Source organism: Urocitellus parryii, chromosome 4 (genome assembly GCF_045843805.1).
Source record: "Urocitellus parryii isolate mUroPar1 chromosome 4, mUroPar1.hap1, whole genome shotgun sequence".
Classification (NCBI taxonomy): Eukaryota; Metazoa; Chordata; class Mammalia; order Rodentia; family Sciuridae; genus Urocitellus; species Urocitellus parryii.
This window is the reverse complement of record NC_135534.1, coordinates 47,606,515-47,631,935: the sequence shown is the minus strand read 5'-3', so window position 1 is coordinate 47,631,935 and position 25,421 is coordinate 47,606,515. Positions and strand designations below refer to the sequence as shown.

The 25,421-nt window shown below is 33.5% G+C and overlaps 1 protein-coding gene across 20 annotated transcripts in view; it reads right to left on the bottom strand.

Moving 5' to 3' along the window:
- Sox6 (SRY-box transcription factor 6) overlaps nt 1–25,421 on the bottom strand; it is a 570,577-nt gene that overhangs the window by 329,454 nt on the left and 215,702 nt on the right. For 19 of the 20 annotated variants that reach the window (XM_077798166.1, XM_026399004.2, XM_077798165.1 and 16 more), the window contains one exon: nt 10,702–10,942. In XM_077798166.1, coding sequence (XP_077654292.1) covers nt 10,702–10,938 — 237 coding nt within the window. In that variant the 5' untranslated portion in view covers nt 10,939–10,942. Of the gene's footprint in view, nt 1–10,701; nt 10,943–18,259; nt 18,340–25,421 lie in introns of those variants that run through there. The other variant, XM_026399007.2, reaches the window with a different exon arrangement.

Sequence of the window (25,421 nt, the reverse complement as noted above, 5' to 3'; positions counted from 1 at the left end):
ACTTCTTAGTATGTGTGAGGCCCTTGGTTTGAGTCCCAGCACAGCAAAAGAAAAAAGGAGGGGAGGGGTACTGAACAAAAGAATCCTGCTCAAACTGTTGCTAGACTAGATTATGTAAGATTGTCTATTTAATCCAGTCTCATTTTAAATCATTTTTATAACTCAATTTCTCTTGTGTCCAGAAATGCTATCAACCCCAAGCTATACTTTGGGCACACAAGAATATTTACATATGGGTAGTATACAGGAAATGTCAAGCCACAGGAGCAGCACCACTGTGAGATGTTACCAGCAGCATATAGGTGAAAGAAATGAAAATAAAATAGTTATGAAACATAAAGGTACACATGAAACTGAAAACAATTAGGAAAATATTGGCTCTATCCCACAAAAGATAATCCTTGTGAACATGCAGTAATGCCATAAATTATAAGTGAATGTCAGTGGAGTTCATTAAGAGATTCATGTTATAGTCATTGCTCTGCAAATTCTAGTCACTGGATCTCATACAGTCTGAAAGATTAAAATAAAAATAAACATGGCATATCCCATCTCCTTGAAGACATTCTGTATACACAATTTTATTACACTGAAAAAAAGATACTAGGGTCTGATTTTCTTATAACTATAAAATACAAAAGAAATACAAGTCATTGCACAGATGTAGCAAAGTACTAGGTTTTTATATTTTGGCAGATGCTCAATATGCAGCCCACATAATCACATGTTAATGACTGGAGTGGGTTAATCAGTATGCATACCTGATTCCTTAATGCCCAAGGAGTGGGGGGAAGCCAAATATTCCAGAGCATGCTAATGTTTCTACTTTTGATAAAGATTTTAATAATATACTAAGTAAGGAGGAAAACTTTTCCAAAATGTTTCTTTAGAAAGGTGTATTATATCATTAAGAATAAACATAAAATAATTCATCATTCTATTAACATTGAGATATTTCTAAGAAGCATACCAGTAATTCTTTTTTTTATAAAATGTAGCCAGCCATATTTCAGGAACTTTTTAAAAATTACATGTTTAAAAAAATAGCAGAAATGAAGTAATATGCATAATCATGGTATAAAAATTGTAAAGGTTATTAATGTGTTAATACTAGTTAACACCAGTTTTCTATTTCATTGGCTATAGCAAGTTTTCCAAATTGCATGCAATTAAACATGCTTTTATTTTTTAATTCAAATTGTAAACAAATTATTTCTGACATTAAATTTCTGAGATAGATTTAAAAGGTTACAGTTCTGTGTGCTAATAGAGTTTCAAATTTATAGAAAATAGGAAATCCCCCATTGGGCTTCCTAGAGAATGTTGTCTGACGACTCCAGGGCAAGGACATTCTCACTTATTAACAGAAACCTAGGTTTAAAACTGGGCATGGTGGAACATGATTGTAATTCCAGAGACTCTGGAGGCTGAGGCAGGAGGACCACAAGTTCAAGGCCAGCTTCAGCAATTTAGCGAGGCCCTCAACAATTTAATGAGACCCTGTCTCAAAATAAAAGATAAAAAAGTAAAAAGAGATATGGCTCAGTGGTAAAGCACCCCTGGGTTCAATCCCCAGAAAAAAAAGAAAGAAACCTAGGTTTGAACTTTACTTAAATTGAATCAATTCCCCAAATCTGAAAATTAGGAGAGCAGCAACTAAATTTCTTAAAAAATAATTTATGAATGCTTTTTTCCAGTGCTCCATAAACAAATAAGGTACTACAAAAGATATACATAAATCTTACCTAAGGCATTAAGACTGGAAACTAGTTAGGACTAGATGAACTAGTGGCTTTCACTATACTTTCTAAATTACAATCCCTATAAAAGAAAGGAAATTAATTTCATTTGGGTACTGACTACCATTTTAAATTACTAAATCAATATCCATCCCTCCCTCCCTCTCTCTCTCTCCGTCTCTCTCTTCCACACATTTGCACACACACACACACACACACACACACACACACACACACACACACCAACACAACAGTTAGGGAGGTTCATTTAAGTTTTTAAATCTTTCAAAAAGTAACAAGATGAGAAATCTCCTAAAAGTCTGTCACAACATAAAGCATGGATAAAGCTTTTATCCTTACTAAAAATTCCTGGACAGTGTTATCACACAATGACAACAGAAATGGTATAAAGTCCACACCAGAAATTTTATGACTCCAAGTGAACTACATAAAACACTCCAGAGCTGATTAGCAACTTCATGAACTGAAAGCAACAGAGGCAGAGAGTAAAAATTGTTTGCAAGCAAGAAAGCCTTGTTCCCAGTAGTTATTTATTAAATATCTCAGCAGTCCCATTATTATTTTCTTTCAATTACAACAAAGGACATTATTGGCAACTTTTATTTATAGTGGAAAATTGATTTATACTGGAAAATTCTAGAAACTTAAAAATGATTTAAATAGGTCTCGAAGAAGTTGGTATATTCTACGACTAAGGGTCCAATATGGTTCTTCCTACTCAGACTACTAGGCAAAAGCCAGATGTTTGTAATGCCATTTTTGTCAATATAAGCATGCATGTGAGTGCACATGTGCACATGTATGTAAGGTCCCACTTATAATCTTATTGTCCTCACACTGTATATTTCGAAAGGGAGACTGTTGGTACCTTCCCCCAATATCCATGGCCTACCCAGAAGTCAGCTAAGAATAATGGCCTCTTGCACAAAAAGCTGCTGTGTCTCTTGCTTGGGGCCATTGTTTGGCCAGGAGTATGTCTACCTGCTTGTCACCTCTCCTTGAACTCCTCTCCACCTTACCTCTTGTTCATTCTTGATTAGGTTCCTGCTATGTGTACATTACTTAAACTATTCTCTCTACCCACCATATGAATTAAGTCTTCTTCAGAATCTCTTGGATCTCTTCAATGAATAACCTCCCTAACTGTTAACTCCTCTAATTTTCAAACTTTCAGCTGCACTACTATGACGGTTTCCTAATAGGTGTTCCTATTACTGATGTTGTCTTCCACAACTCATTATCTATACAGCAGGCAATATGACAGAAAAAAAAAGCAGCCAGGGACAGTGGAGTATAATCCCAGTGTTTGGAGAGGCTGAGGCAAGAAGGATCACAAGTTCAAAGCCAGCCTCAGCAAAAGCCAGGTGCTAAGAAACTTAGAGACCCTGTCTCTAAATAAAACACAAAATAAGGCTGGGGATGTGGCTCAGTGGTAAAGCACTTGCCTTGCATGTGTGAGGCACTGGGTTCAATCCTCAGCACCACATAAAAATAATCAGATATTGTGTGTCCATCTACAACTAAAAAAAAATATTTTAAAAAAATAGGGCTGGGGATATGGCTCAGTGATCGAGTGTCCCTGAGATCAATCCCTAGCACCAAAACAAACAAACAAACATAAACCATGTTACTCCTCTACTTAAAATTTGAAATAAAGTGCAAACATCTCACTGTAGCCTACAAGGTCCCATAATATCTGTCATCTCCTGTCTCCTTGATTTCATCTCATAGCCTTCATTCCCTCTCCTGCCACTCCATTGTTTTCTGTTGTTCAAACACACCAATCAAAAGGCTTTTGTACTTCTTATACACTCTGGTTGGGTGTCTTTTGCCAAGTCTTTACACAGTTGGCTTCTTCTTGCTATTCCAATTTCAGCTCAGATACCCGTCTTCAAAAAGACCTTGGACTGGGGATGAGGCTCAAGCGGTAACACGCTCGCCTGGCACGCACGGGTCACTGGGTTCGATCCTCAGCACCACATAAAAATAAAATAAAGATGTTGTGTCCACCGAAAACTAAAAAATAAATATTAAAAAATTCTCTCTCTCTCTCTCTCTCTCTCTCTCTCTCTCTCTCTCTCAACAAAAAAAAAGACCTTGCCTTTCTCGTTGCTTAATTTTTTATCACATTCTTTAATTTCCTTAATAGCACTTGTCATTTTCTGAAATTGTCTCAATCCTTGAAACTTTATAAGTTCCATGAGAGCAGGAATCTTATCTGTATTACCCATAATGCAGTCTCTTGAACCTGGAACTTAATAGGGATGTGTAAGTATATACATCGAAATAACTAACAATGCTAATAACATACTTTAAATTATAACTCTAAAGCAAAAAATAAAAAATAAAAAGGAGGGATCTAAGTAATGTATACCTCAATTAATTCATATGACAAGTACTTATATGTAAATTGCACAAAAAAAGTGTTTTGTAATTTGCAAACAGATTCACTAACAATGTATAGACTCACCTGTTCTTAACTATGCTTAATATTTTAGCAGAAAATCATTATGTCCATCATATACAGATCACTAAACATTACCACAAAAAAATCTTTCTCAATATTTGTAACATAGAATGATACACTGTACATTTTTCCATGAAAATATTTATATTTATTCCTGATTAATGAAAAAAGATATTGACACACTGGTGCCAGATCAAAACAGCAGTGGTTGAACATAGAGAGGAGAGTGAATTCTTATGTCTACTAACTTTTCAACCATTGAATGCTGTCACCAATTAAATAGCACATTAAATTTAAACTGAACATTTTGTTGTCCATAATACAAATAATTGCTATTAGAATCAAAGTCTAAAATTTTCACCTCACATTGGTCTCTGAGTTCTTATCTTTAAAATTTCTGTTCTGCTTCTGTGTTTATGCCATAATAAATTCTTTTCCTTGTCTGTAACTATGTGATCTTACAGTTTGTTAGAGTGATGCCTCAAAATAATCAGAGTTTTAACAAGTGTTTTTTTTTTTTTCTAATCAGGAAGTGGGGATTAGCAGAACTAATTTTTTTATCGTTACTCTCTCTTACAGAAAAGCTCCTCTGAGCTCTCAATATTTCAAAGTTCCATCCTTCCTGAACCTAGAAAATAAGAAACTTTTAGTTTTTGTTTCTAAATATTGGAGAATGAAGGCCATTGCTGAAACTAATAACAATAGAAACTGAACATATAAAGATAAAATTTTTGGTGTATTTAGATTTTCTTTTAAATTTTATTTCTTTACAACTATATTATGAGGTTCAATTACAGAAAATAAAAAGGCACAATCCATTGAAAAGAACTGCAAGTTTCATGTCACTTCACAAACATTTTTTGGACTTCACATTTATTTTAAAGTAGAAAAAGGTAAGATTTTTATTAAATTGTACATTATTTATAGTCCTCCCACGCCAACACACACATACTCAAATGTGGGCACCCACTAGCTCTTTGTAAGTGTTCAGATCTGCCAGAAACCTAAAATCCTTCTATTAGTTTTCTTTCCAATAAAGTGAAATTGGTTGGTGATATAATACTTGCAGTATAAGCCACTATAGGTCTGATGCTACAGTTGTTACAAATTATTGAATCTATCTATAGTGAAAAGGCAGCACAAAGGGAATTTCCAAATGCAGCTGCTATTTCCCATTTGTTAAATCCCTTTATTATACCATATAAGTACACAGCTGGGAAATACTATAGAGTGGGAGTTAAAACAAAATATTTTGGCTTCCAGACATTCAGAGTACACAAAGACTTCAGTGGAAAGCAAAGCTTGATATCAAAAGAGAGTGAAAGTTTGAAAACATTTCTAGGAGCATGATTTCTTTTCAAACTAACATATAAAATATTTATGACTTAAAACTATTTCATACCATCATAAATTGCATTTGATACAATTTAGTTGATAAAAATTCAATATAAATTACTAATATCTATTTCTGACAAAGTATTAGATTATAAAAGTTTGAGAATAACTCACCAAGCAACTTGGCATTTGCCAAGAAAGAAAATTTTATAAGAAATAATAAATAAATATTTTCTAGAGAAATAAAATTTGAACTGTATTATTGGGCCCAGTTATTTGTATTTGTCCAGTTATTTCTAGTCAAGTTATTCATATTTGTCCATGACTATATATTTGGCATAAAATCCAAAATGTCTTGAACCTATCTCTTCTCTCCATCCCCTCTTCCTCTATACTAATCCAAGTCACTATCATCTTTCATCTAGATTTCTGAAATGGTAATCCCAATGAGCCTTTCTCCTTTTCACTCATGCTTACTTCCCATCTATTCACTATACCACAGTCAGAATTATCTGTTTGAAATGTTCTTAAATCCTTCAAAGGCTTTTTCAATGGTGTTAGATCAAATCTCGCCTTCATCATGTTATCTCCAAGGTCCTGTTTGATATGAGGCCCTATTTCATCAACAACATCTGATGCTACATTGCATCCTCAATTATTATACTCCAACCAGAAGGATCATCTTTTATTAAATTAAATTATATTTTTCTCACTTCAAATACTTCATTCATGCTGTTCCCTCTGCAATTCGTCTCTTTTTGGCACTTTTCCAGGATAGTATCTGTCATCATATAAAATTTTTCCTCCCAGTTTTTCTAACTATACTACAAGCTTTTTGAGAGTAATTAGGTTGATGGTGATCCTAGCCATCTATTCTAAATTAGGTTTTCCCCATTATGTTCTCAGATAACATTATGTTCTTTTTCTTCATAGCACATATCACAACTTTAATTGGGCATATTTTCATGTATATTTATTTAAATTCTATCCCCTGTCCTAGACCCCAAGAAGGCATAAATCACTGTTCACCATGATACAGCCAGTACCTAGCTTTTCTACCTAGAAGAAAGCTTGGTATATGAAAGGTGCTCAGTGAATATTTGTTGAAATAAAAATAAAACATGGCCCCATTATCTTGCCAATGAGCAGTGGCAGTGACTGGATATCTATATCTCATCTATTCTACCTTGGAGATATAATATGATAAGTTCAATCAAAGAAACAGACTTTAGTCTTGCCTTATTTTACCTTCCCCCTTTTCCCTACTTAAAGAAAATAAATCTTCTAGTGGATCTAATTTTACAATGTTGATTGCCTTCCAAACTAAAATTAGTCAAGAACTGTTTCATTTATCTTCCAATCCCATACTTCTCACCTACTTCTCCAAAGCACTGGCTGTGTCTGTAAAATCATCTCAAAAAGAAAAATGTCTCTTCCATAAGTTACTGAATTAAGTCCCTGAGACAGTAAACATATAGCAAGAATTAAAATATGCACTCTCAGTAGTAAATAGTTTTACTATTTAAATAGTAGATACAGTTTAAATAGTATCTTATTTTTTTATTGGTTGTTCAAAACATTACAAAGCTCATGATATATCATCTTTCAAACATTTGACTCAATTGGGTTATGAACTCCCATTTTTACCCCAAATACAAATTGCAGAATCATATCGGTTACACACTCACATTTTTACATAATGGCATATTAGTGACTGTTGTATTCTGCTACCTTTCCTATCCCCTACTATCCCCCCTCCCCTCCCCTCCCATCTTCTCTCTCTACCTCATCTGCTGTTGTTCAATTCTCTCCCTTGTTTCCCCCCTTTCCCCTCACAATCTCTTATATGTAGTTTTGCATAATATTGAGGGTCTCCTACCATTTCCATATGCTTTCCCTTCTTCTCTCCCTTTCTCTCCCCCCACTCGTCTCTGTTTAATGTTAATCTTTTCCTCATGCTCTTCCTCCCTGTTCTGATCTTAGTTGCTCTCTTTATATCAAAGAAGACATTTGGCATTTGTTTTTAAGGATTGGCTAGCTTCGCTTAGCATAATCTGCTCTAATGCCATCCATTTTCCTCCAAATTCCATGATTTTGTCATTTTTTAGTGCTGCGTAGTACTCTATTGTGTATAGATGCTACATTTTTTTTATCCATTCATCTATTGAAGGGCATCTAGGTTGGTTCCACAGTCTAGCTATTGTGAATTGTGCTGCTATGATCATTGATGTGGCAGTATCCCTATAGTATGCTCTTTTAAGGTCCTCAGGGAATAGTCCGAGAAGGTCGATAGCTGGGTCAAATGGTGGATCCATTCCCAGCTTTCCCAGGAATCTCCATACTGCTTTCCAAATTGGCCTCACCAATTTGCAGTCCCACCAGCAATGTACAAGTGTACCCTTTTCCCCACATCCTCACTGACACTTATTGTTGTTTGACTTCATAATGGCTGCCAATCTTACTGGAGTGAGATGGTATCTTAGGGTGGTTTTGATTTGCATTTCTCTGACTGCTAGCGATGGTGAGCATTTTTTCATGTACTTGTTGATTGATTGTATGTCCTCCTCTGTGAAGTGTCTGTTCAGGTCCTTGGCCCATTTGTTGATTGGGTTATTTGTTATCTTATTGTTTAATTTTTTGAGTTCTTTGTATATTCTGGATATTAGGGCTCTATCTGAAGTGTGAGGGGTAAAAATTTGTTCCCAGGATGTAGGCTCTCTATTTACCTCTCTTATTGTTTCTCTTGCTGAGAAAAAACTTTTTAGTTTAAGTAAGTCCCATTTGTTTATTCTTGCTATTAACTCTTGGGCTATGGACGTCCTATTAAGGAATTTGGAGCCCAACCCCACAGTATGTAGATCATAGCCAACTTTTTCTTCTATCAGACACAGTGTCTCTGACTTGATATCTAGCTCCTTGATCCATTTTGAGTTAACTTTTGTGCATGGTGAGAGAAAGGGATTAGGGATTCAGTTTCATTTTGTTGCATATGGATTTCCAATTTTCCCAGCACCATTTGTTGAAGATGCTATCCTTCCTCCATTGCATGCTTTTAGCCCCTTTATCAAATATAAGAAAGTTGTAATTTTGTGGATTGGTCTCTGTGTCCTCTATTCTGTACCATTGGTCCACCTGCCTGTTTTGGTACCAGTACCACGCTGTTTTTGTTACTATTGCTTTGTAGTACAGTTTGAAATCTGGTATCGCTATACCTCCAGATTCACACTTCCTGCTTAGAGTTGCTTTTGCTATTCTGGGTCATTTGTTTTTCCATATGAATTTCATGATTTCTTTATCTATTTCTACAAGAAATGCCGTTGGGATTTTGATTGGCATTGCATTAAACCTGTAGAGAACTTTGGGTAATATCGCCATTTTGATGATGTTAGTTCTGCCTATCCATGAACAGGGTACATTTTTCCATCTTCTAAGATCTTCTTCTATCTCTCTCTTTAGGGTTCTGTAGTTTCATTGTATAAATCTTTCACCTCTTTTGGTAGGTTGATTCCCAAGTATCTTATTTTCTTTGAGGATATTGTGAATGGAGTGGTTTTCCTTATTTCCATTTCAGAAATTTTGTTGCTGATATACAGGAATGCCTTTGATTTATGCGTGTTGATTTTATATCCTGCCACTTTGCTGAATTCATTTATTAGCTCTAATAGCTTCTTTGTAGACCCTTTTGGGTCTGTTAAATATATTATCATGTCATCTGCAAATAGCGATAATTTAAGTTCTTCTTTTCCTACTTTTATGCCTTTAATTTCTTTTGTCTGTCTATTGCTCTGGCTAGTATTTCAAGAACTAAATTGAATAGAAGTGGTGTTAGAGGGCATCCCTGTCTTGTTCCAGATTTTAGAGGGAATGCCTTCAGTTTTTCTCCATTTAGGATGATGCTAGCCTGAGGTTTAGCATATATAGCTTTTACAATGTTGAGGTAATTCCTGTTATTCCTAGTTTTTCTAGTGTTTTGAACATAAAGGGATGCTGTACTTTGTTGAATGCTTTTTCTGCATCTATCGAGATGATCATATGGTTCTTATCTTTAAGTCTATTGATGTGGTGAACAGCGTTTATTGATTTCCATATACTGAACCAGCCTTGCATCCCAGGGATGAATCCTACTTGATCATGGTGCACAATTTTTTTGATATGCTTTTGTATTTGATTCTCCAGGATTTTATTGAGAATTTTTGCATTCAAGTTCATTAGAGATATTGGTCTGTAGTTTTCTTTCTTTGGAGTGTCTTTGTCTGGTTTTGGGATCAGGGTGATGTTGGCCTCATAGAATGAATTTGGAGTATCTTATTTTTTTATTAAGGAAGAAAAATTTCCTCATGTACCACTTAAAATATTTTTTATTAACTTACAAAGGTTAAGCAATGAAAAACAGGGTTTAAAACTTCTAATCTAATAAAATATATTAAGTTTTTGGTTTCTTCTGGATTCTAAAACAAATAGAATATTTTCGCTTTATACTAGATAATTAATTTCACTTATTATGATTTCTGTTTTTATGGTTAGAAATGGAAGTCAACTTGGGAAAGCTGGCTCTAGTACACTACATTTATATGATATGTTGCTTCTACTTTTAGAGAAAAATGCAGTCTGATTGAACAATACTGAGAAGCTTTACTTGTCCTTTGATATTAATATATAGGGAGATAAGTGAGAAGAGCTTCATATAAATCAAGACTAACCATTAAAAATGATAAGTACCTGCTTTTCCTTACTGAAGACATATTCACCATATGATCTCATTCACATAGATATATTTGCTTAATTAAATTTTTAAATATTAACATACTTTCCTTGATCATATCTATTCTAATATTACCAAGTTCATCATCTTAAATTCAGGGATTCAGAGAATAAGATAAACAACCAACACCCCATAAAAAATATCAAATATCTTTTAACAAGTTGACCTAATAATTGGACATAAACTAAAATCACAAAACAGTTTCAAAGTTTTCCCAGTTACTAGTATAATAGTAACATATATCTGGTGATTGTGTCATGACATGAGCACAAATAACTCTAAAGCCATATATTTTGAGCTTTCCCTAAAACACCTACATAAAAATAGGACATACTAGAAGACCCACTTGGTAGCAATAACCAGATTTTAAAGCTCACCATTCTTTGCTGAGATGACAGAACACTGTCCCAGTCAGCATCTTGTTGAATGGTATTGACAAGTGTTGGTAGCTCCTCAGAATGAGGTTTGTTGTGCATTATGGGGTGCAGAGGCAGATGGGAGGCCACATGTTGATCACTGCCCTCTTCCTTTTCCCTTGAGGTCAAATCCTGGGTCATGGCTTCCTCTCCATCAGCTGCACAGGCAAATGGAGAGGTGGCTTGCTTGGAAGACATTCTTCTATAGAAAAAGGAAAATGCCATGAATTCAAAAGGATTTTCAACAACAAAAGAATGAACTGTTCCTTGTTTTTGACTAATTCAGAAGAAATAAAGTTCTTTAATTTTAGAGATAGTTAAAGTTTACTCTAAACCACTGATTAAAAAAAAAAAAACAACTTTTGACTTATATGTCCCACTTTCCCCCTGTGGTTTTAATTCTACACACCTCTTCCCAGAAATTTGTGCATATTTCTCTCTTATCCATCCGTAAATGAAATTCTTACAGAATATGTCTTTACAATGTATGGTATATATGTGTATATATTTTTCCTCCCAGTTTTCCCAACTACACTACAAGCTTTTTTGAGAGTAATTAGGTTGATGGTTAGCAATGAAAAGAATGAATGAATGGAATGACAAATGAGTTGGGTAGTAGGAAGACTTGAGAGCAAAAACATCCAATTTTTCCCATGGCTTATGTAAGAACAAAAGAAGTCTATGTACAAAAGTATAATCAAAACAAATAACCCATGATGAAGTCCTAAGCAAATCTGGTCCTTACTTTTTATTTTTCACCTTTCATTGTGAGTACCAGACTAACACTACTTTACATGGTGCTGCTCTGAAGCTTTCTAAAGACCTTGAAGATCTGTTGATTGTTGTAAGTTATCTTGTAAGTGACTTATTTATTGAGTGGCTTATAATGTTAGATTAGTCTTTAAGCAGTTTTATAGCATTTGAATTAGGTATCTGAAATAAATACACCTCTGTTTTATGTTAGAAAGTACATATAAGATTCAAAGCATTTCTTGTGAAAATAGTAAAATGCCTACAATGCAAAATATTTTAAAACCTCCAAAAATAATATTGAACGTTCACTTGTGTATCCACAAATAAACATTAATTATACTCTGCATGACATGGTCTCCATTCTGTGTTTTCATGTGCAATCAGATAATCATGGTCATTAAAAAGAAGTTCAAGACTTTTAGAATATCACTTTATGAAAATGAATTTCCTAGCAAAATGGGTAGTAATAAAACCACCAAAAGTTTTAATTTAAGAAAACATTTTTTTCTAAAACTTTATGTTGTTCTTGGTTTATTGTATCTCCAGCTCTAAAACTGCTGTGTAATGAAAGGAATGAAATCTCCACCTTAATTGCTCTTTAACATTAATTGATTTCATACCATTTTTTTAAAAATGTACAAATCAGTTAACATAGGAAACCACATGAGCATTTTTCAAATTAGCAAATCATTAACTTGCTAGTACTGTTTCTACAGACAAATAAATACTGATTAAAGGGTCTAGAAATCTGAGATTAACAGTTAAATTTACAAATCTGTCACATGCTTTCATGAATATTGCAGTGAAGGAAATATCAAGTGCAAAGAAAAATAATTAAGTTAATTCCGATTTAAACAGTAGTTTTTATGTAGCAGCCCATGTTTCACATAGGATTTAACAGCTAATGTTAAATTTCTCACAATTAATGAGGGGGCTCAGATTTAGTATCCTACAGTGAAAAAAATTAATATAAGATCAGCTAATCTAATTATGCATAGTTCTAAATAAAAGTATTACAGGCTTTTGAAGTGCTTTGAAACATATTAAAATGCTGATACCTACTTAAAATAATCAGTCTACAAATAATAAAATTTCATCTATTAGACTTGATATTAGAAACTAAAATGGGGGAAGAGTGCAGAAGAATGCCTATATATTCTTTGAAGGTAAATAAATTAAATGTTTTAAAGAATGCTATATCAAAGAATCAGATGCTTGAGCGATTTCTATCAGTACCAACAAATGGATATACACAAAAAATGATAACCAAAGAATGTTTACTTAGTATACAAAAATTACTATATGGCTTACTTTATTGGCCCCATAAACACTATAGTAAAACCAGGAAAAAATTATAACTGATCTCTAAGTTTATCAAGAGCTTGCCACAAACAAAAGTGTTTTCATAGTTCAGATAATGACAGCTGATAATGTAATTATTCACATTAAAAACAAAAGAATAAATTTACTGCTGCTTTTTAAAACCATTAAATACAATTGAAAGTCATAATCCAAAACTCAGAGTAACTTTAGCTCCCCCAATAAACATCCTCTTATTATAAAGAGAATTGGCTCTTTCCAATAGCAATATCTTTGATTGTTGCTTTAGCATAAATTAATCATGACACAAACCCAAAATGAAAATAGTCTCTTAAGAATAATTTCAACTATAAACTGCACTAGTGAACAATAGCCCACAATCCTAATTAAACACAACCGTGCAGCTGTAAAAATAGCCTAAATCTGTCCAAAGCTATGAGTTGAGTTTAAAGGCTGGTTTTTTAGAGTGTTTTCTTAAGGAAGGCTGGGTCCTCAGTCTTAATCAGCCAATAAATTATTTCCTGCAATTACATTAAATAGAAAATTATCTTCAAATGGGGAGTGTTAATTGAAAATCAAAATTCAGAGGGAAGTTTAGAAATTACACGCTGAATACAATTAGTGAGGAAAGGCTTCACCTCTCCTTCATCAACAGTCTTCTGGTGATTCCTCCAGTGACCATCCAGGAAAGCTACCTATTTATAGCATCACACAATTTGTATTTTATTTTGCACCTACAAATACAAATGTGTATCAAGGTTACAAATAAAAGACAGGCTGCCAAAAAAAAAAAGTCATATTAAATGTGACTGTTCATCCTCAGTTCACACCATTTTAAGAGGAAAAGGAGAAGAGGGAAGAAAAACAACAATGGTTAACAACCAATGGAAGCATACTCAACTTTGAAATCCCTCCTTTTAGCAAAGGAATTAATGTGTTTTGTCTCACATTTTATTTAATTTTATGGGTTTTAGTTTATTATAATTCTGAAATATGTTAACAGAGAAAGATTTTTGTTCTTTTGGAAAGTATCTCTGTTTGATAAAATTGTTGGGCTTTTTTCAGGTTTGTTTTTATTTTGGGTTTTGAGGTTGAGGCATTTTGTTCCTAATGGTGGTTTTGTTAGGGTTTTTAAGTAAATGTGCACAAATTATTTTTAATACATAGCTTATTTAAATAAACCTTAGATTTGCTGATTATTAGATTCATTTTACTGATTTTATATGGAATTATTTATTTTGTAATCCTTCAATTTATTGATTATATCCTCATTCATTTTCTTTCTTTAGCTTTCCCTTGTTAAACATTTTACTAGACCAACTAAACTGTATTCTAGAAATTGCAGACACTTAACTTTTGGTAATACCTATACTACAACCTCTGTACTATAGCTACTCTCCATTAAAAACTCACAAATCAAATATACCTTGTTAATCGATGTTTTAAACATCATGTGGAATGCTTACACTTATTTTAATGCTCATATCAGTAATTTTACATTACAAAATCTTTCACCTCCCCTCCAATGTTTTAGAATAGCACCTTTGCCTAGCTGCTACCATATACAACTAATCAGCAAAAGAAAATAAAAATCTATGTGCAAATGGTCAATTTCTATGTGACTTTACTTTGTTTTATTTTTGCACTATTATAACTTAAAAAAATCATTCAAATGAATTGTTTTTTTAATTTGTATTAAAAAAAATCTTCCTAGTTATACCCCCTGAAAACAGGGGTTTATAATGGAAGTGCTGACACAATCCTAACTAAAGCAGCGCAAATGTTGCCGCTATAATACACAAAATCAAGTTCTATTATTCTAAACTATCCTCGCTCATGGGATTTTTCTTTACTGTGCTCCCAGCCAAACTGCTGAAGCATGAAAAATTTAAATGCAATCAAATGCGCCCAATTCTACTTTACTAGAACAAGTGTCTACAGTGGTACAATCTTAAAAGGAGATGCAACAGATTTGTTTGGTGTTTTTTTTAACTGTTTATTTATAATACAGTGCATTGGAGATAAAATAAAAGAGGAAATTACACTCACATGGTACCAGTGTATTGACTACACAGAGTACATTATAATCAGAGAGAAAAACTACATTGTCAACTTATCACATTGGTTAAACAAGATGGTTTTCTGGGGCATAGCTATTATCAAGTAAAATCTCCAAAGAGAATTAAATATCTTTGGGACATATAAAACTGAATTCCCATCATATGTTCCCCAATTTTGAAATGTCTCTGACCAACAGATCAAGTGAATTCCCAGGATACCAGGCCAGTGGGAAGAACTTCGAGCTTAGGACATTAGAAAATGAGACTGTTGGAGATAAAGCCTCCAATAATTGATATTGGGAAGTCAGTAGGAATGCTTCTAAAAAGGTCATAATTATTCTACCCTAAACCTCCAGTATAAAATCTGAATGTTTAACCATTACAAACTGACTCAGACAATAAACTTACTTTCTGCTCTTAAACAATAAATTAGAATTAGTTGGCCAAAGATGTTATGAAACCATCAGGATTTCAAATGCCTATATAAAAAGTCCTCTATTTCATAAAATTATATTTCCTAGAACCTTTCTGATATGATATCGTTATTTTTAAAGTTAGGATTATATTTAAACAAATTTAAACTTTTAAATGTTTTTATAAGGCATGTCACTCAAAATTACATTTTTAAAATTATTGCTTGGAAAGAAACCATCTCTCAAAACTATTATTTGGTACTGTCCAAAAGAGCCATTGAATTCACTGAATTTTATTTATTTTTAAAACATTTTTATTACTTTTAAGAGTATTATCAAATGGTCTTCACTTTTTAGGTGTGTTACATTTATTCAAAAGATTTCTGTTTTTTAACATAAAGCAACATTTTAATAGTTGGTTTACTTACAGAAAAAATAAAAAGTTCAGGCCAACATTCACATTTATTTTTGCAGTTCAGCCCTAGGCTACCAAGGGTAGACTTATTTCAGTCAGAATATTCACTGTTAATTTAATGTTGCACTTGATCTGATTCTGAGAAATAAACAACTAATTTTCCAAAAATATAACAGTGCCTCTCATTTTAAGGAGCATGAGTAACAGATATGTTCTGCTGCCAAAGTGCACAATACCCAGGAACCTTTACAAAGGATGCCAATCCACCCAGCCTAGAGCAAAGAATGATTTTAAAATTGTCTTCCTGTACACTAATTCCCACGTTTAGGGATCTTGGGAAGGAGTTACAAGGAGAACTCTGATTTTAGACATCAAAATTAAGACATTCCTTTTAAAACCTTGCCTGCTTTATTCTGGTAAAGCCCAAGGGCTGTTAATGATTCTTTGTATTGTTTTGCACAGCACTACCACCTCCTCTTCTCCATTCTGTCTCCAAACACTCCTGGGCTTTTGCCAGGTTTTTCTTTTCCATCTGTTTAATAAGCAATTGAGAAAATTCAGGGGAAAGTAGGTAACTGCTTTCAGAGCTCCTTGGAAAGTTATAAGCTTAATTTCTAGAGTTTGTAGCAGCTCTTTCAGAATGTATATGGTAGCACACAAAGACAATACATGTTAGAAAAAAAAAAACTCATTGACTTGAGTTAGCTGTCAAATCAACAGAGATGAGGCAAATCAAATACACTTGAAGCACATGAAGAATGTCTATAAAGGGGCTTATCTGAGTGGAATTTGACTTTACTAAGGCTTCTGAATTTTCACACCAAAACTCCAGAATTGTCTCCAAGAGCTCTCTGAGGTTCTCACAAAACAAGGACTACCTGGAATAGATTCTTCTCAAGTCATCAAAGTTTGTATTTCTGGAGTTTATATTTAGCTGACAATATTGCTGTCACTTTATATAGCTTAAGACTGTTCTTTGGACTAGAGCTCATATGTCTTGGAATGCTTTGACTCATGAATTGTTTCTCCTGATAATGTTACATCACGTAACCATCTCTGTCTAATTGGTTAGTATCTGCTGGAAGAAACAGGCAAGCAGCGTAAGGAATGGCTTGCTGACTGACTGCCTATGGAAAACCTATAATTATTACATTTGTCCCTGAGTATCCAGTTTCTTCCTGGGATCAAAACAACTTGACTTCATGTAACCTCTATCTTTTTTCTTGATCGAAATACTATTGAGTTTTCTGACAGTTTGTCTACCAGTAGCTTTTGGTGTTTTTGCTTTGGAAAGCCAGGACCAGAGTATATAAATAAAATCAGTGGCTGAACAATAAGAGTAAAACCAAACAATCACTATTATAAATACATACAAATTTGTAGGATTTTAATCAGCTCAATGACTTTATAGCTCAACTGAAAGACCTCTATTTTACTTGGGTGAAAGAAAGTTCTCTAAAATAATTGCATAATGAATTTACTCTTCACTTTGAATCTTCTATTCACATGAAATGAGAATCATAATTTTTAAAGTGAATAACAGAAATTCCTTTGTCAGTCTAAAAACAATCCACTAATATGGAAGCCCAATTATAAGATATTTTATCTAATTATTAATGAAAAAAAACAGAAACCAGAACAGTAACTTCTAAAGAGAAAGCAAGGGAAGCTGTCACCATATATTTTTCAATTCTTACCTCTATTTTCCTCCTTGTTTAATATTGCCGGGGGGGGGGGAATGAGAAAAATGAAAACTGATACTATAGAGACTGTTTCAAAATATTAAAGTTTACACATAGTAACACTGAACAAAATTATGAAAAAAATCTAATCTCTGAGGTTCTCCTTCAGCCACATAAAGCTATCTAGCATTTCCTCTCTTTCATGTAATTAAATAAGAGATAAATTTCAGGTTCCTATCAAAGAAGGACAAGAAGAAGAAGAGCAGGAGGGAGGGATAGCAAAGAGAAGGAGGAGGGGAGAAAAAAAGGGGAGGAGGGAAACAACCAAGGCTTTGCAGTTCATTTTCAGTTTGTCTACTTAATGAAAACCTCATTGTACAGCCCTGAAAACCATTTCCAGCAGGCAAAGTATTTCTGATTCAGCAGAGGTTACACAAGCATCAAAGCAGTTAAATATAGGTGCCAAGCCGCATTGCCAGGAGCTCTTAGTACTGTGAGTTAGTGTTACCTGACAGCTTAGTGAATATAAAATTACTTGTTTCTCCAATTGAAGACAATCAAATTGTCACCTTCCATTGTAATAATGCACAACTAGTGATCAGCAAAGTGCAAACATAATTACCATGAAGAAAACAAAAAATCAAATCTAAATCTCTCTGCAGAGTAAACACATCTATCTGGTTTCCCCAAAAAAGGAATGCATTTTAATACTGAGTGTTATGATGCAATCTTTATGTTATTTAACAATAAGACTTATTAGTCTTACATCAAATAAAAATGAAAAGCAAGAAAGACCAATTCATGAAAAATGAATATAAAAATTAGAGCACTATAACTTTCCAGACATACTACAAAGGCCTCCAAATTAAACACTACCATGTGGATCTGTAACGCTGTGCATATTAGCAGCATGTCCATCATAAAAACCTTGCTTCCAGAGGTTTCTTTCTAGCTTAGAAGCCTTTCTGGATGTTGATATGGACAGGCAGAATCCAACTTCAAAAGCTTTTTTGTCTCCATTTTTCCTTGAGAGAAAAAAAAATTATGCTGTATTTTTGTTTTCTAAACTGGCCTCTATTCACCTCACAATATTGATTTACTATCTCTATCCAAATTTATAAAATAGTGAATGATAGGATACATAACCACAACTAAATTTCTGAGACATTCAGTATCTGTAAGTCTTGCCCAAATTTGGTGATGAAATTGGCTTATTATCATAGTGATTTCAGTAACCCAAAGCTAGGTTAGTAGCAAAGCACTGAAAATTTGACATGGTTTTCCCATTTTCCCAGATTACTAATGTCCAAATAAAAACAAATACCATTAATATCATTATTCTCCAAAATAACTGCATCTTAAAAACTCTCATAAAAAATAATTTTATATTTAACCCAAAATTTAAAATGTTCAAATTTACATAGTTCTTCAAATGTGGCAAAAACTCCCATTTTCAAAGTACTCCCCACTTAAAGGATTTTTTCTTTCATCAATTATGTCCCTCTGAATTTGGAGGGAAATGGATGGCATTAGAGCAGATTATGCTAAGTGAAGCTAGCCAATCCCTAAAAAACAAATGTCAAATGTCTTCTTTGATATAAGGAGAGTAACTAAGAACAGAGTAGGGAAGAAGAGCATGAGAAGAAGACTAACATTAAACAGGGATGAGAGGTGGGAGGGAAAGGGAGAGAGAAGGGAAATTGCATGGAAATGGAAGGAGACCCTCAGGGTTATACAAAATTACATACAAGAAGAAGTGAGGGGAAAGGGAAAAATAATACAAGGGGGAGAAATGAATTACAGTAGAGGGGGTAGAGAGAGAAGAGGGAGGGGAGGGGGGAGGGGGGATAGTAGAGGATAGGAAAGTCAGCAGAATACAACAGACATGAGTATGGCAATATGTAAATCAATGGAAGTGTAACTCATGTGATTCTGCAATCTGTATACGGGGTAAAAATGGGAGTTCATAACCCACTTGAATCAAAGTGTGAAATATGTTATATCAAGAACTATGTAATGTTTTGAACAACAATAAAAAAAAGAAAAAGAAAAAAATTATGTCCCTCTTTTCATCAGAAAGGTACATTACATAACTAATACCTAATATTCCATTTTATGTGATACTGCTATTCTAAATAATGCCATGTATAATCATCTAACCCCAACTAAAATAATTTGGGAGAGGAGAAGGAAGCACTGCCAGGATGAAAGTAGAATGAATTAGAGAGTATCATCAGCACACATAGGATTACCTGAGCTTGAATCTGAGAATACAAAATTCAGACATTGACAATCTGATCTCTCATTCCTTAGAAGGATTGCTTTAATCCTATATAAATCTGAACAGGCAATTTAAACTTGCATTGCATTCCTCCTTCTCCATTTCTCCATTTTATTAGGGAAGGATAAAAAGATGAAGAGGAGGAGGGGGGGAGGAAATGAACACTTTAGGTAGACTTGGTGGCTAAATCGGAAACAGAATCAGAATAAGAAGAAATAGGAGAAAGGGAAGTTCAATCCCTCATTGCAAGTTATATTGTGATTTGAGAACAATTTCACATCCTTTAAGTGTTTGGATGTGAAAAATCCAAACCCTTGATTTTGAAAAATCCAAACAATTGATTTAAGAAAACAACTTTTTCCTTAATCTTACAAATTTCAATAAATATAAACTTTTTTTCCAGGAGACCTTATTTATAAGCTTATACAATAAAAACCTCCTAACAAAGGGAATGCAATCAGTATTTTTTGAACTTCAATGATGAGTAACTTAAGCCCTGAAATTATACTCCTACAGAGTATTTCTTACAATATAGTAATAACAAAGAGTATCAACAAGAGGAAGAAAGGAACCTCTTATCAAAGAAAGTCTCTGATAGACCCTGAAAGACCCTGGGAATAAATGCTGGTGATGATTTTATCATAACCTTATGGTAAACAGAAGAAAAAGAATCATTTAAAGATTGTGTCGGATTTTTTTTAAGTTTATTCTACATGATCCATGAGGGCAGGAATCATGTCTGTCTTATTCATTACAGGATATCCAGTGCCCAGTGCACAACACTTAATAAACAATCAATAATATTGGGAAAAAAGAGGGAGGGAAAAGAAGACAGGGAAAGATAATATTATTATTTTTAATTAAAGTGCATAGATTATCACAGAAAATACCACTCACACATCAATGCTGCTAACCTAAACACTATTCTTTATCTATACTCCTTTATCAAACATCTCATTACATAACATCTAAATTATATGATTATTTTATCTACATCCTCAATACTGAACTCTCTCATCTCCCCGAAACACAACAGTCCTCAAAAATGACTCAAGGCATTTATACCAAGTCTTCTTTTGCAATGTCATATGAAACAAACTTAAAACTACATTCATTATTGTTTTCCTTGACACCTTCTCTCATTCATTCACACCCAGAACAGTATTATTCTCACCATCACCCAGCTTCAAAACACAAACACTACACCCTTCTCTTTTTCATCCTTGCTCCTCATTGCCAGCCTATCATTAAGCTCCATCAGTTCCTCATTAATAGTTTCTCAGGCTCATCCTTCTTAACATACTCATACTCAATCTTAGTACAAAGCATTATTACACCTCATACCTAAACTACTACAGCAGATTTTAAATCAGTTTATCTCAATTGACATCTCCACTCCAAATCCATCCTGGAAGTAGAAATTCCCTTTGTACTGTCCTGGTCACAACCCAACCGTGGCTCTCCCCTGATGAAAGAATAAAGTCCAATCTCCTGGCATTCAAAGCCCTCCATCCAGATCCAACCAATCTTTCCAAATTTACTTTATAGCAGCGTACACTCTGACCTTCTACTCTAACTGTAGTGATATACTCAAACTGACCTATTGCTGCTTCTCAGCCTGTTCTTCCTTTCTTCCACCATTTCTTCACCTTCCTTTCTTATGTAGGCTCTCTTATCACTGTGTTTCTTCCACTATTTCTTCACCTTCCTTTCTTTTTTAAAATATTATTTTAGTTGTAGATGAACACACAGTATCTGTTTTTATATGGTGCTGAGGATCGAACCCAGTGCCTCACACGTGGGAGGCAAGTGCTTTACCACTGAGTTATAGCCCTACGCCTCACCTTCCTTCCTTATCACTAGCTAACTACCTGGGATTATTCTACATAACTATGATTCATCCTTTTTCTAACCCCATTTAGGTAGTACTTTGAGAAATTATTTTTATATCATATATTCAATACTCAATGCTAATACACAAAATAATCTTTTAAAGTGTATGATGTCATTTTAATTTAAAGTAATCCCAGCCAGATTATAAACTTTTCAAGGATGAAAACAAAACTCTATACTTCTCTGTATTCCCACAGTAGCTAACACAATGTTTTGTGCAAAGAAAACACTCAGTAAATATTGCCTAGTTATTTAAACATTATTAGATGAGTAAGTAGGAATAAATTAAGGGTATTACACTTAACCAGAAAAAAAGTACCCATGAAAGACAATATAAAGTAAAGCTTCTAGACCTATGTGAATAGTTCTCAAGGAGTGTCTCCTCTTCCCACATTCCCTGGCCCATTAAATTCATTCATATTTTAAATGTACAACATTTTAAACATCAAAAAATTCATGAATAAATGCTATCAGAAACATTAAAAATATAGACAGCTGAACAGATGGACAGATGGATGGATGGATGGATGAATGTTGGTGAACTGGTTGGAAAGATACACAGTTTTCTCTAGATGTTTAGAAAGTACCAGCCTAAGCACTGCTACATATATATCTAGTAATTAGATAATGTCATTATCCCTGTTTATTGTTAAAGGAAACTAAGGAAAAAACTGTTTATTAAAAAATAAAAAGTTGCCTAGTAAATACAGAAGGCAGAATTTGAATTCCAGTGGTTTAACCCCAAAGCAGATGGTATTAGATTCACATGCTTCTGAAATCTAGACTAAGTAAATTTTTAGCTATTTTTAATTAACATCTGAAGCACTTTACCCTTCTTGTATAATTTTATTCTCAATATTCCAATTATATATTCTTAGATACTAATTCATTCAGAACTAGTTATCTTTAATTTTTCCTTTATTTCCACTTGTAGAGTTGGAGACATCTAATTATCAGGTAACAACCCGAGAAAGGAAGGAGAAAGAGAAAAGAAAGTGGATCAGGTAATACTCTAATCAACTCATATGACCCATTCTAGGATATCTGACAGAAAAATTGGTTGAGGAAGTAGTTAAAGCTACTGGCACTTAAGACTTAGAGGTTCACTATGGTTTTTATACAGTAAATTTTTTTGTTGGGTATTAAATATAGATGCATTCTCCAGCATGTTGTGTTTTTTTTTCTAATTAGCCTAGATGATCAACATTTAACTATATCCCTAAACAGAAAATGGTGAAATAAAACAAACATGTCACTGTCCATTCATTTCAAGGCCTAGAGAAGTATGAGATCCAAATATGACCTTCCAGCTCTGGCAAGACACATCACACACAACTAGAGCTGCTTTGCTACAAAAGTAGGTATTAAGGACAGCCTTAAGGGAAAACAAGATAAGGAACTTGAACAATATGTATTTAACCCACTATTCATCTAGAATGTTTCAGGGAATGCAGAGTAATTTATATATGCTCTTAAAATCTACCATGTAATATTTTATATACCCTAACTTCCCGGAGAAATAAATAGAAAAGCCTCATATACAAGAACATGAATTTTTATAAATTGTAATTGTCTATAAAAACTAAAGAAAGGTTTTTGCCACCAACCCAAATTTCCACTACACACACACACACAAAACAAGCAATCTTGTTTAGGGAATAACTAAAGTTCTGTTATCTTGAATTTTTTTCTATGCTTCCTCCACCACTCCCTCCCTTCCTTATAGCTATTTGCTTTAAATTTCTCACTTGCATTTGCTGGTAACATATTATCATAAACAGCTCCAGGAGAACATGAGAATCCAATTGTTTCCATGAATCATTGCACAGAATTGTTTCAGTTATCATTATAAAAGACAAGTATGACTACCCACTGTCTTGCATACTAAAAGATTCTTTACCAAGTATCTATTTGCACACCTATCAAGCTACAGAATGTCTAGTTTTCCCAAGCTATGTTGTTTGTTATGAGGAAAAAAAATCTGCATTGTTTATCCACTGGTATTCTTCTTCTCATATAAGCACTCTCTCACAATTTCCCAAAATTGAGAGTCCTCTAAAAAATGTACACATAATTATTATGCCTAATCTATTATCTATTTAGATTTCTTCAAAGATATATTTTTATTTGCATCAACTGTGCCTTGAGCTGGAAAACTGCTACTAATCTTATAACAGAATCTAATGACAGAAAGAAAAGTGTGGTGGAATGGTTTGGAGTAGGGATTTAAATATCAGTCTACTCATTTACTAAGTCTGTGAGCTTGAGAAGTTGCTTAACTTATTCAACCTCCATGTCTCCATCCATAAAATTAGAGACAATGCATCTACCTTGATGAGTCACTTCAAAGATTAAATTATGTATGTGCAAGTACCCAGTATTTGGTAGCCATGTAGCAAATGTCTTTAATGAAAAACATGAAACTCCTTTAAATAAAACCTCACATAAAAATAATTTAACACAAACAAAAATAAAAATATTTCAAAACAGGGGATTAGCAAGGATGGTGGAATGTGATAGACATCATTATCCAAAGTACATGTATGAAAACACGAATTGGTGTCAATATACTTTATATACAACCAGAGATATGAAAAAAATGTGCTGTATGTGAAATAAGAATTATAATTAATTCTGCTGTCATTTATTTTTCTTAAAAAAATCAATAAAAATATTTCAAGAAAGAAATTCTGAATTTTTACCAATCACAAAGTTCCAAGGAATAGAAGTTTTTCAATTCCAATAGACCCATAATCCAATGCTTATGGACCAACGATTAGAACCATGCCAAACAGGATAAAACCATAACATAAAAACATGTATGGTACTAGTTCTAAAAAGAAGTAGAGATGAGAGAAAATCACTCTTCACACAGGAAAGCCTAGAACATACAGAATCTGCTGATGAGAACTGTGTTTCAAAGGATAACAGAGTCCTGGACTCTAGATATCCTTCCAGACCTCCTGTTATTAACCTCTTCTCTTGATTTTCAACCAAAACAGTCCAAGAATTTGGAGACTGTAGCCCATTTGCTCAGAAATAATTTTTAAACAAAAGCAGCATTTCTGTATACTAAAATAGCTATCAGTTCTTAAATTAGTTCGACAGTAAATAAAATGTCTAAGCTACCATATCCTAAGAAATGCATAAATACTTTTCAAAGCTTGATTGTTTGCTTTTCCATGACACAATAGTGATCCCAGTCTCCACACTAAATGTTCTAAAATGTTACTTGTTTCACACCATTTTTCATTTATAACTTAGGTTTATAATCATATTTCTAGTAGTATGCTAAAGAATCCCAATATCCTCAAGTAGAGATTGAAATTTCAGTTTTCCTCTCACCACAATTTACTTTAAAAAAAATCAACTTGAGAAGTTATAGATATACTAGCCTTTTTGATATTTTAGTACATTCATTATCACAAAATAGGTATTCTTAATTGTATCACAGCTCAGAACAATGACAGACACTATTCTCCACGTGTAGCTTGAGATCACTATTTGCACTATTTGAAGCTGAAAGTTCCAAAATCAAGATAAACTTGCCTTAGGACCAAAGTCATAAACAGTAAGGTTTCTATGACAGCTGGATAAGGGAAAAAAACAAATAAATATTTTGAACCTTGCCAGACATGATAGGGAACAAACTCAGGGTGTGTATTACTCAGAAAAATGCAGGAGAAATACATGACAAATAAAACATGGTAAATTGAAAAGCATTAATTTATTACTATTTTAATGCACTCACCAAAGGTCAATTTAATTTACTATAGTTTTATATAAATAATACTTTTAATACATATTTAGAACATTAAACACTACAAATCTCAAAGCAATATCAGTCTTGTTTAGTTATAGTAG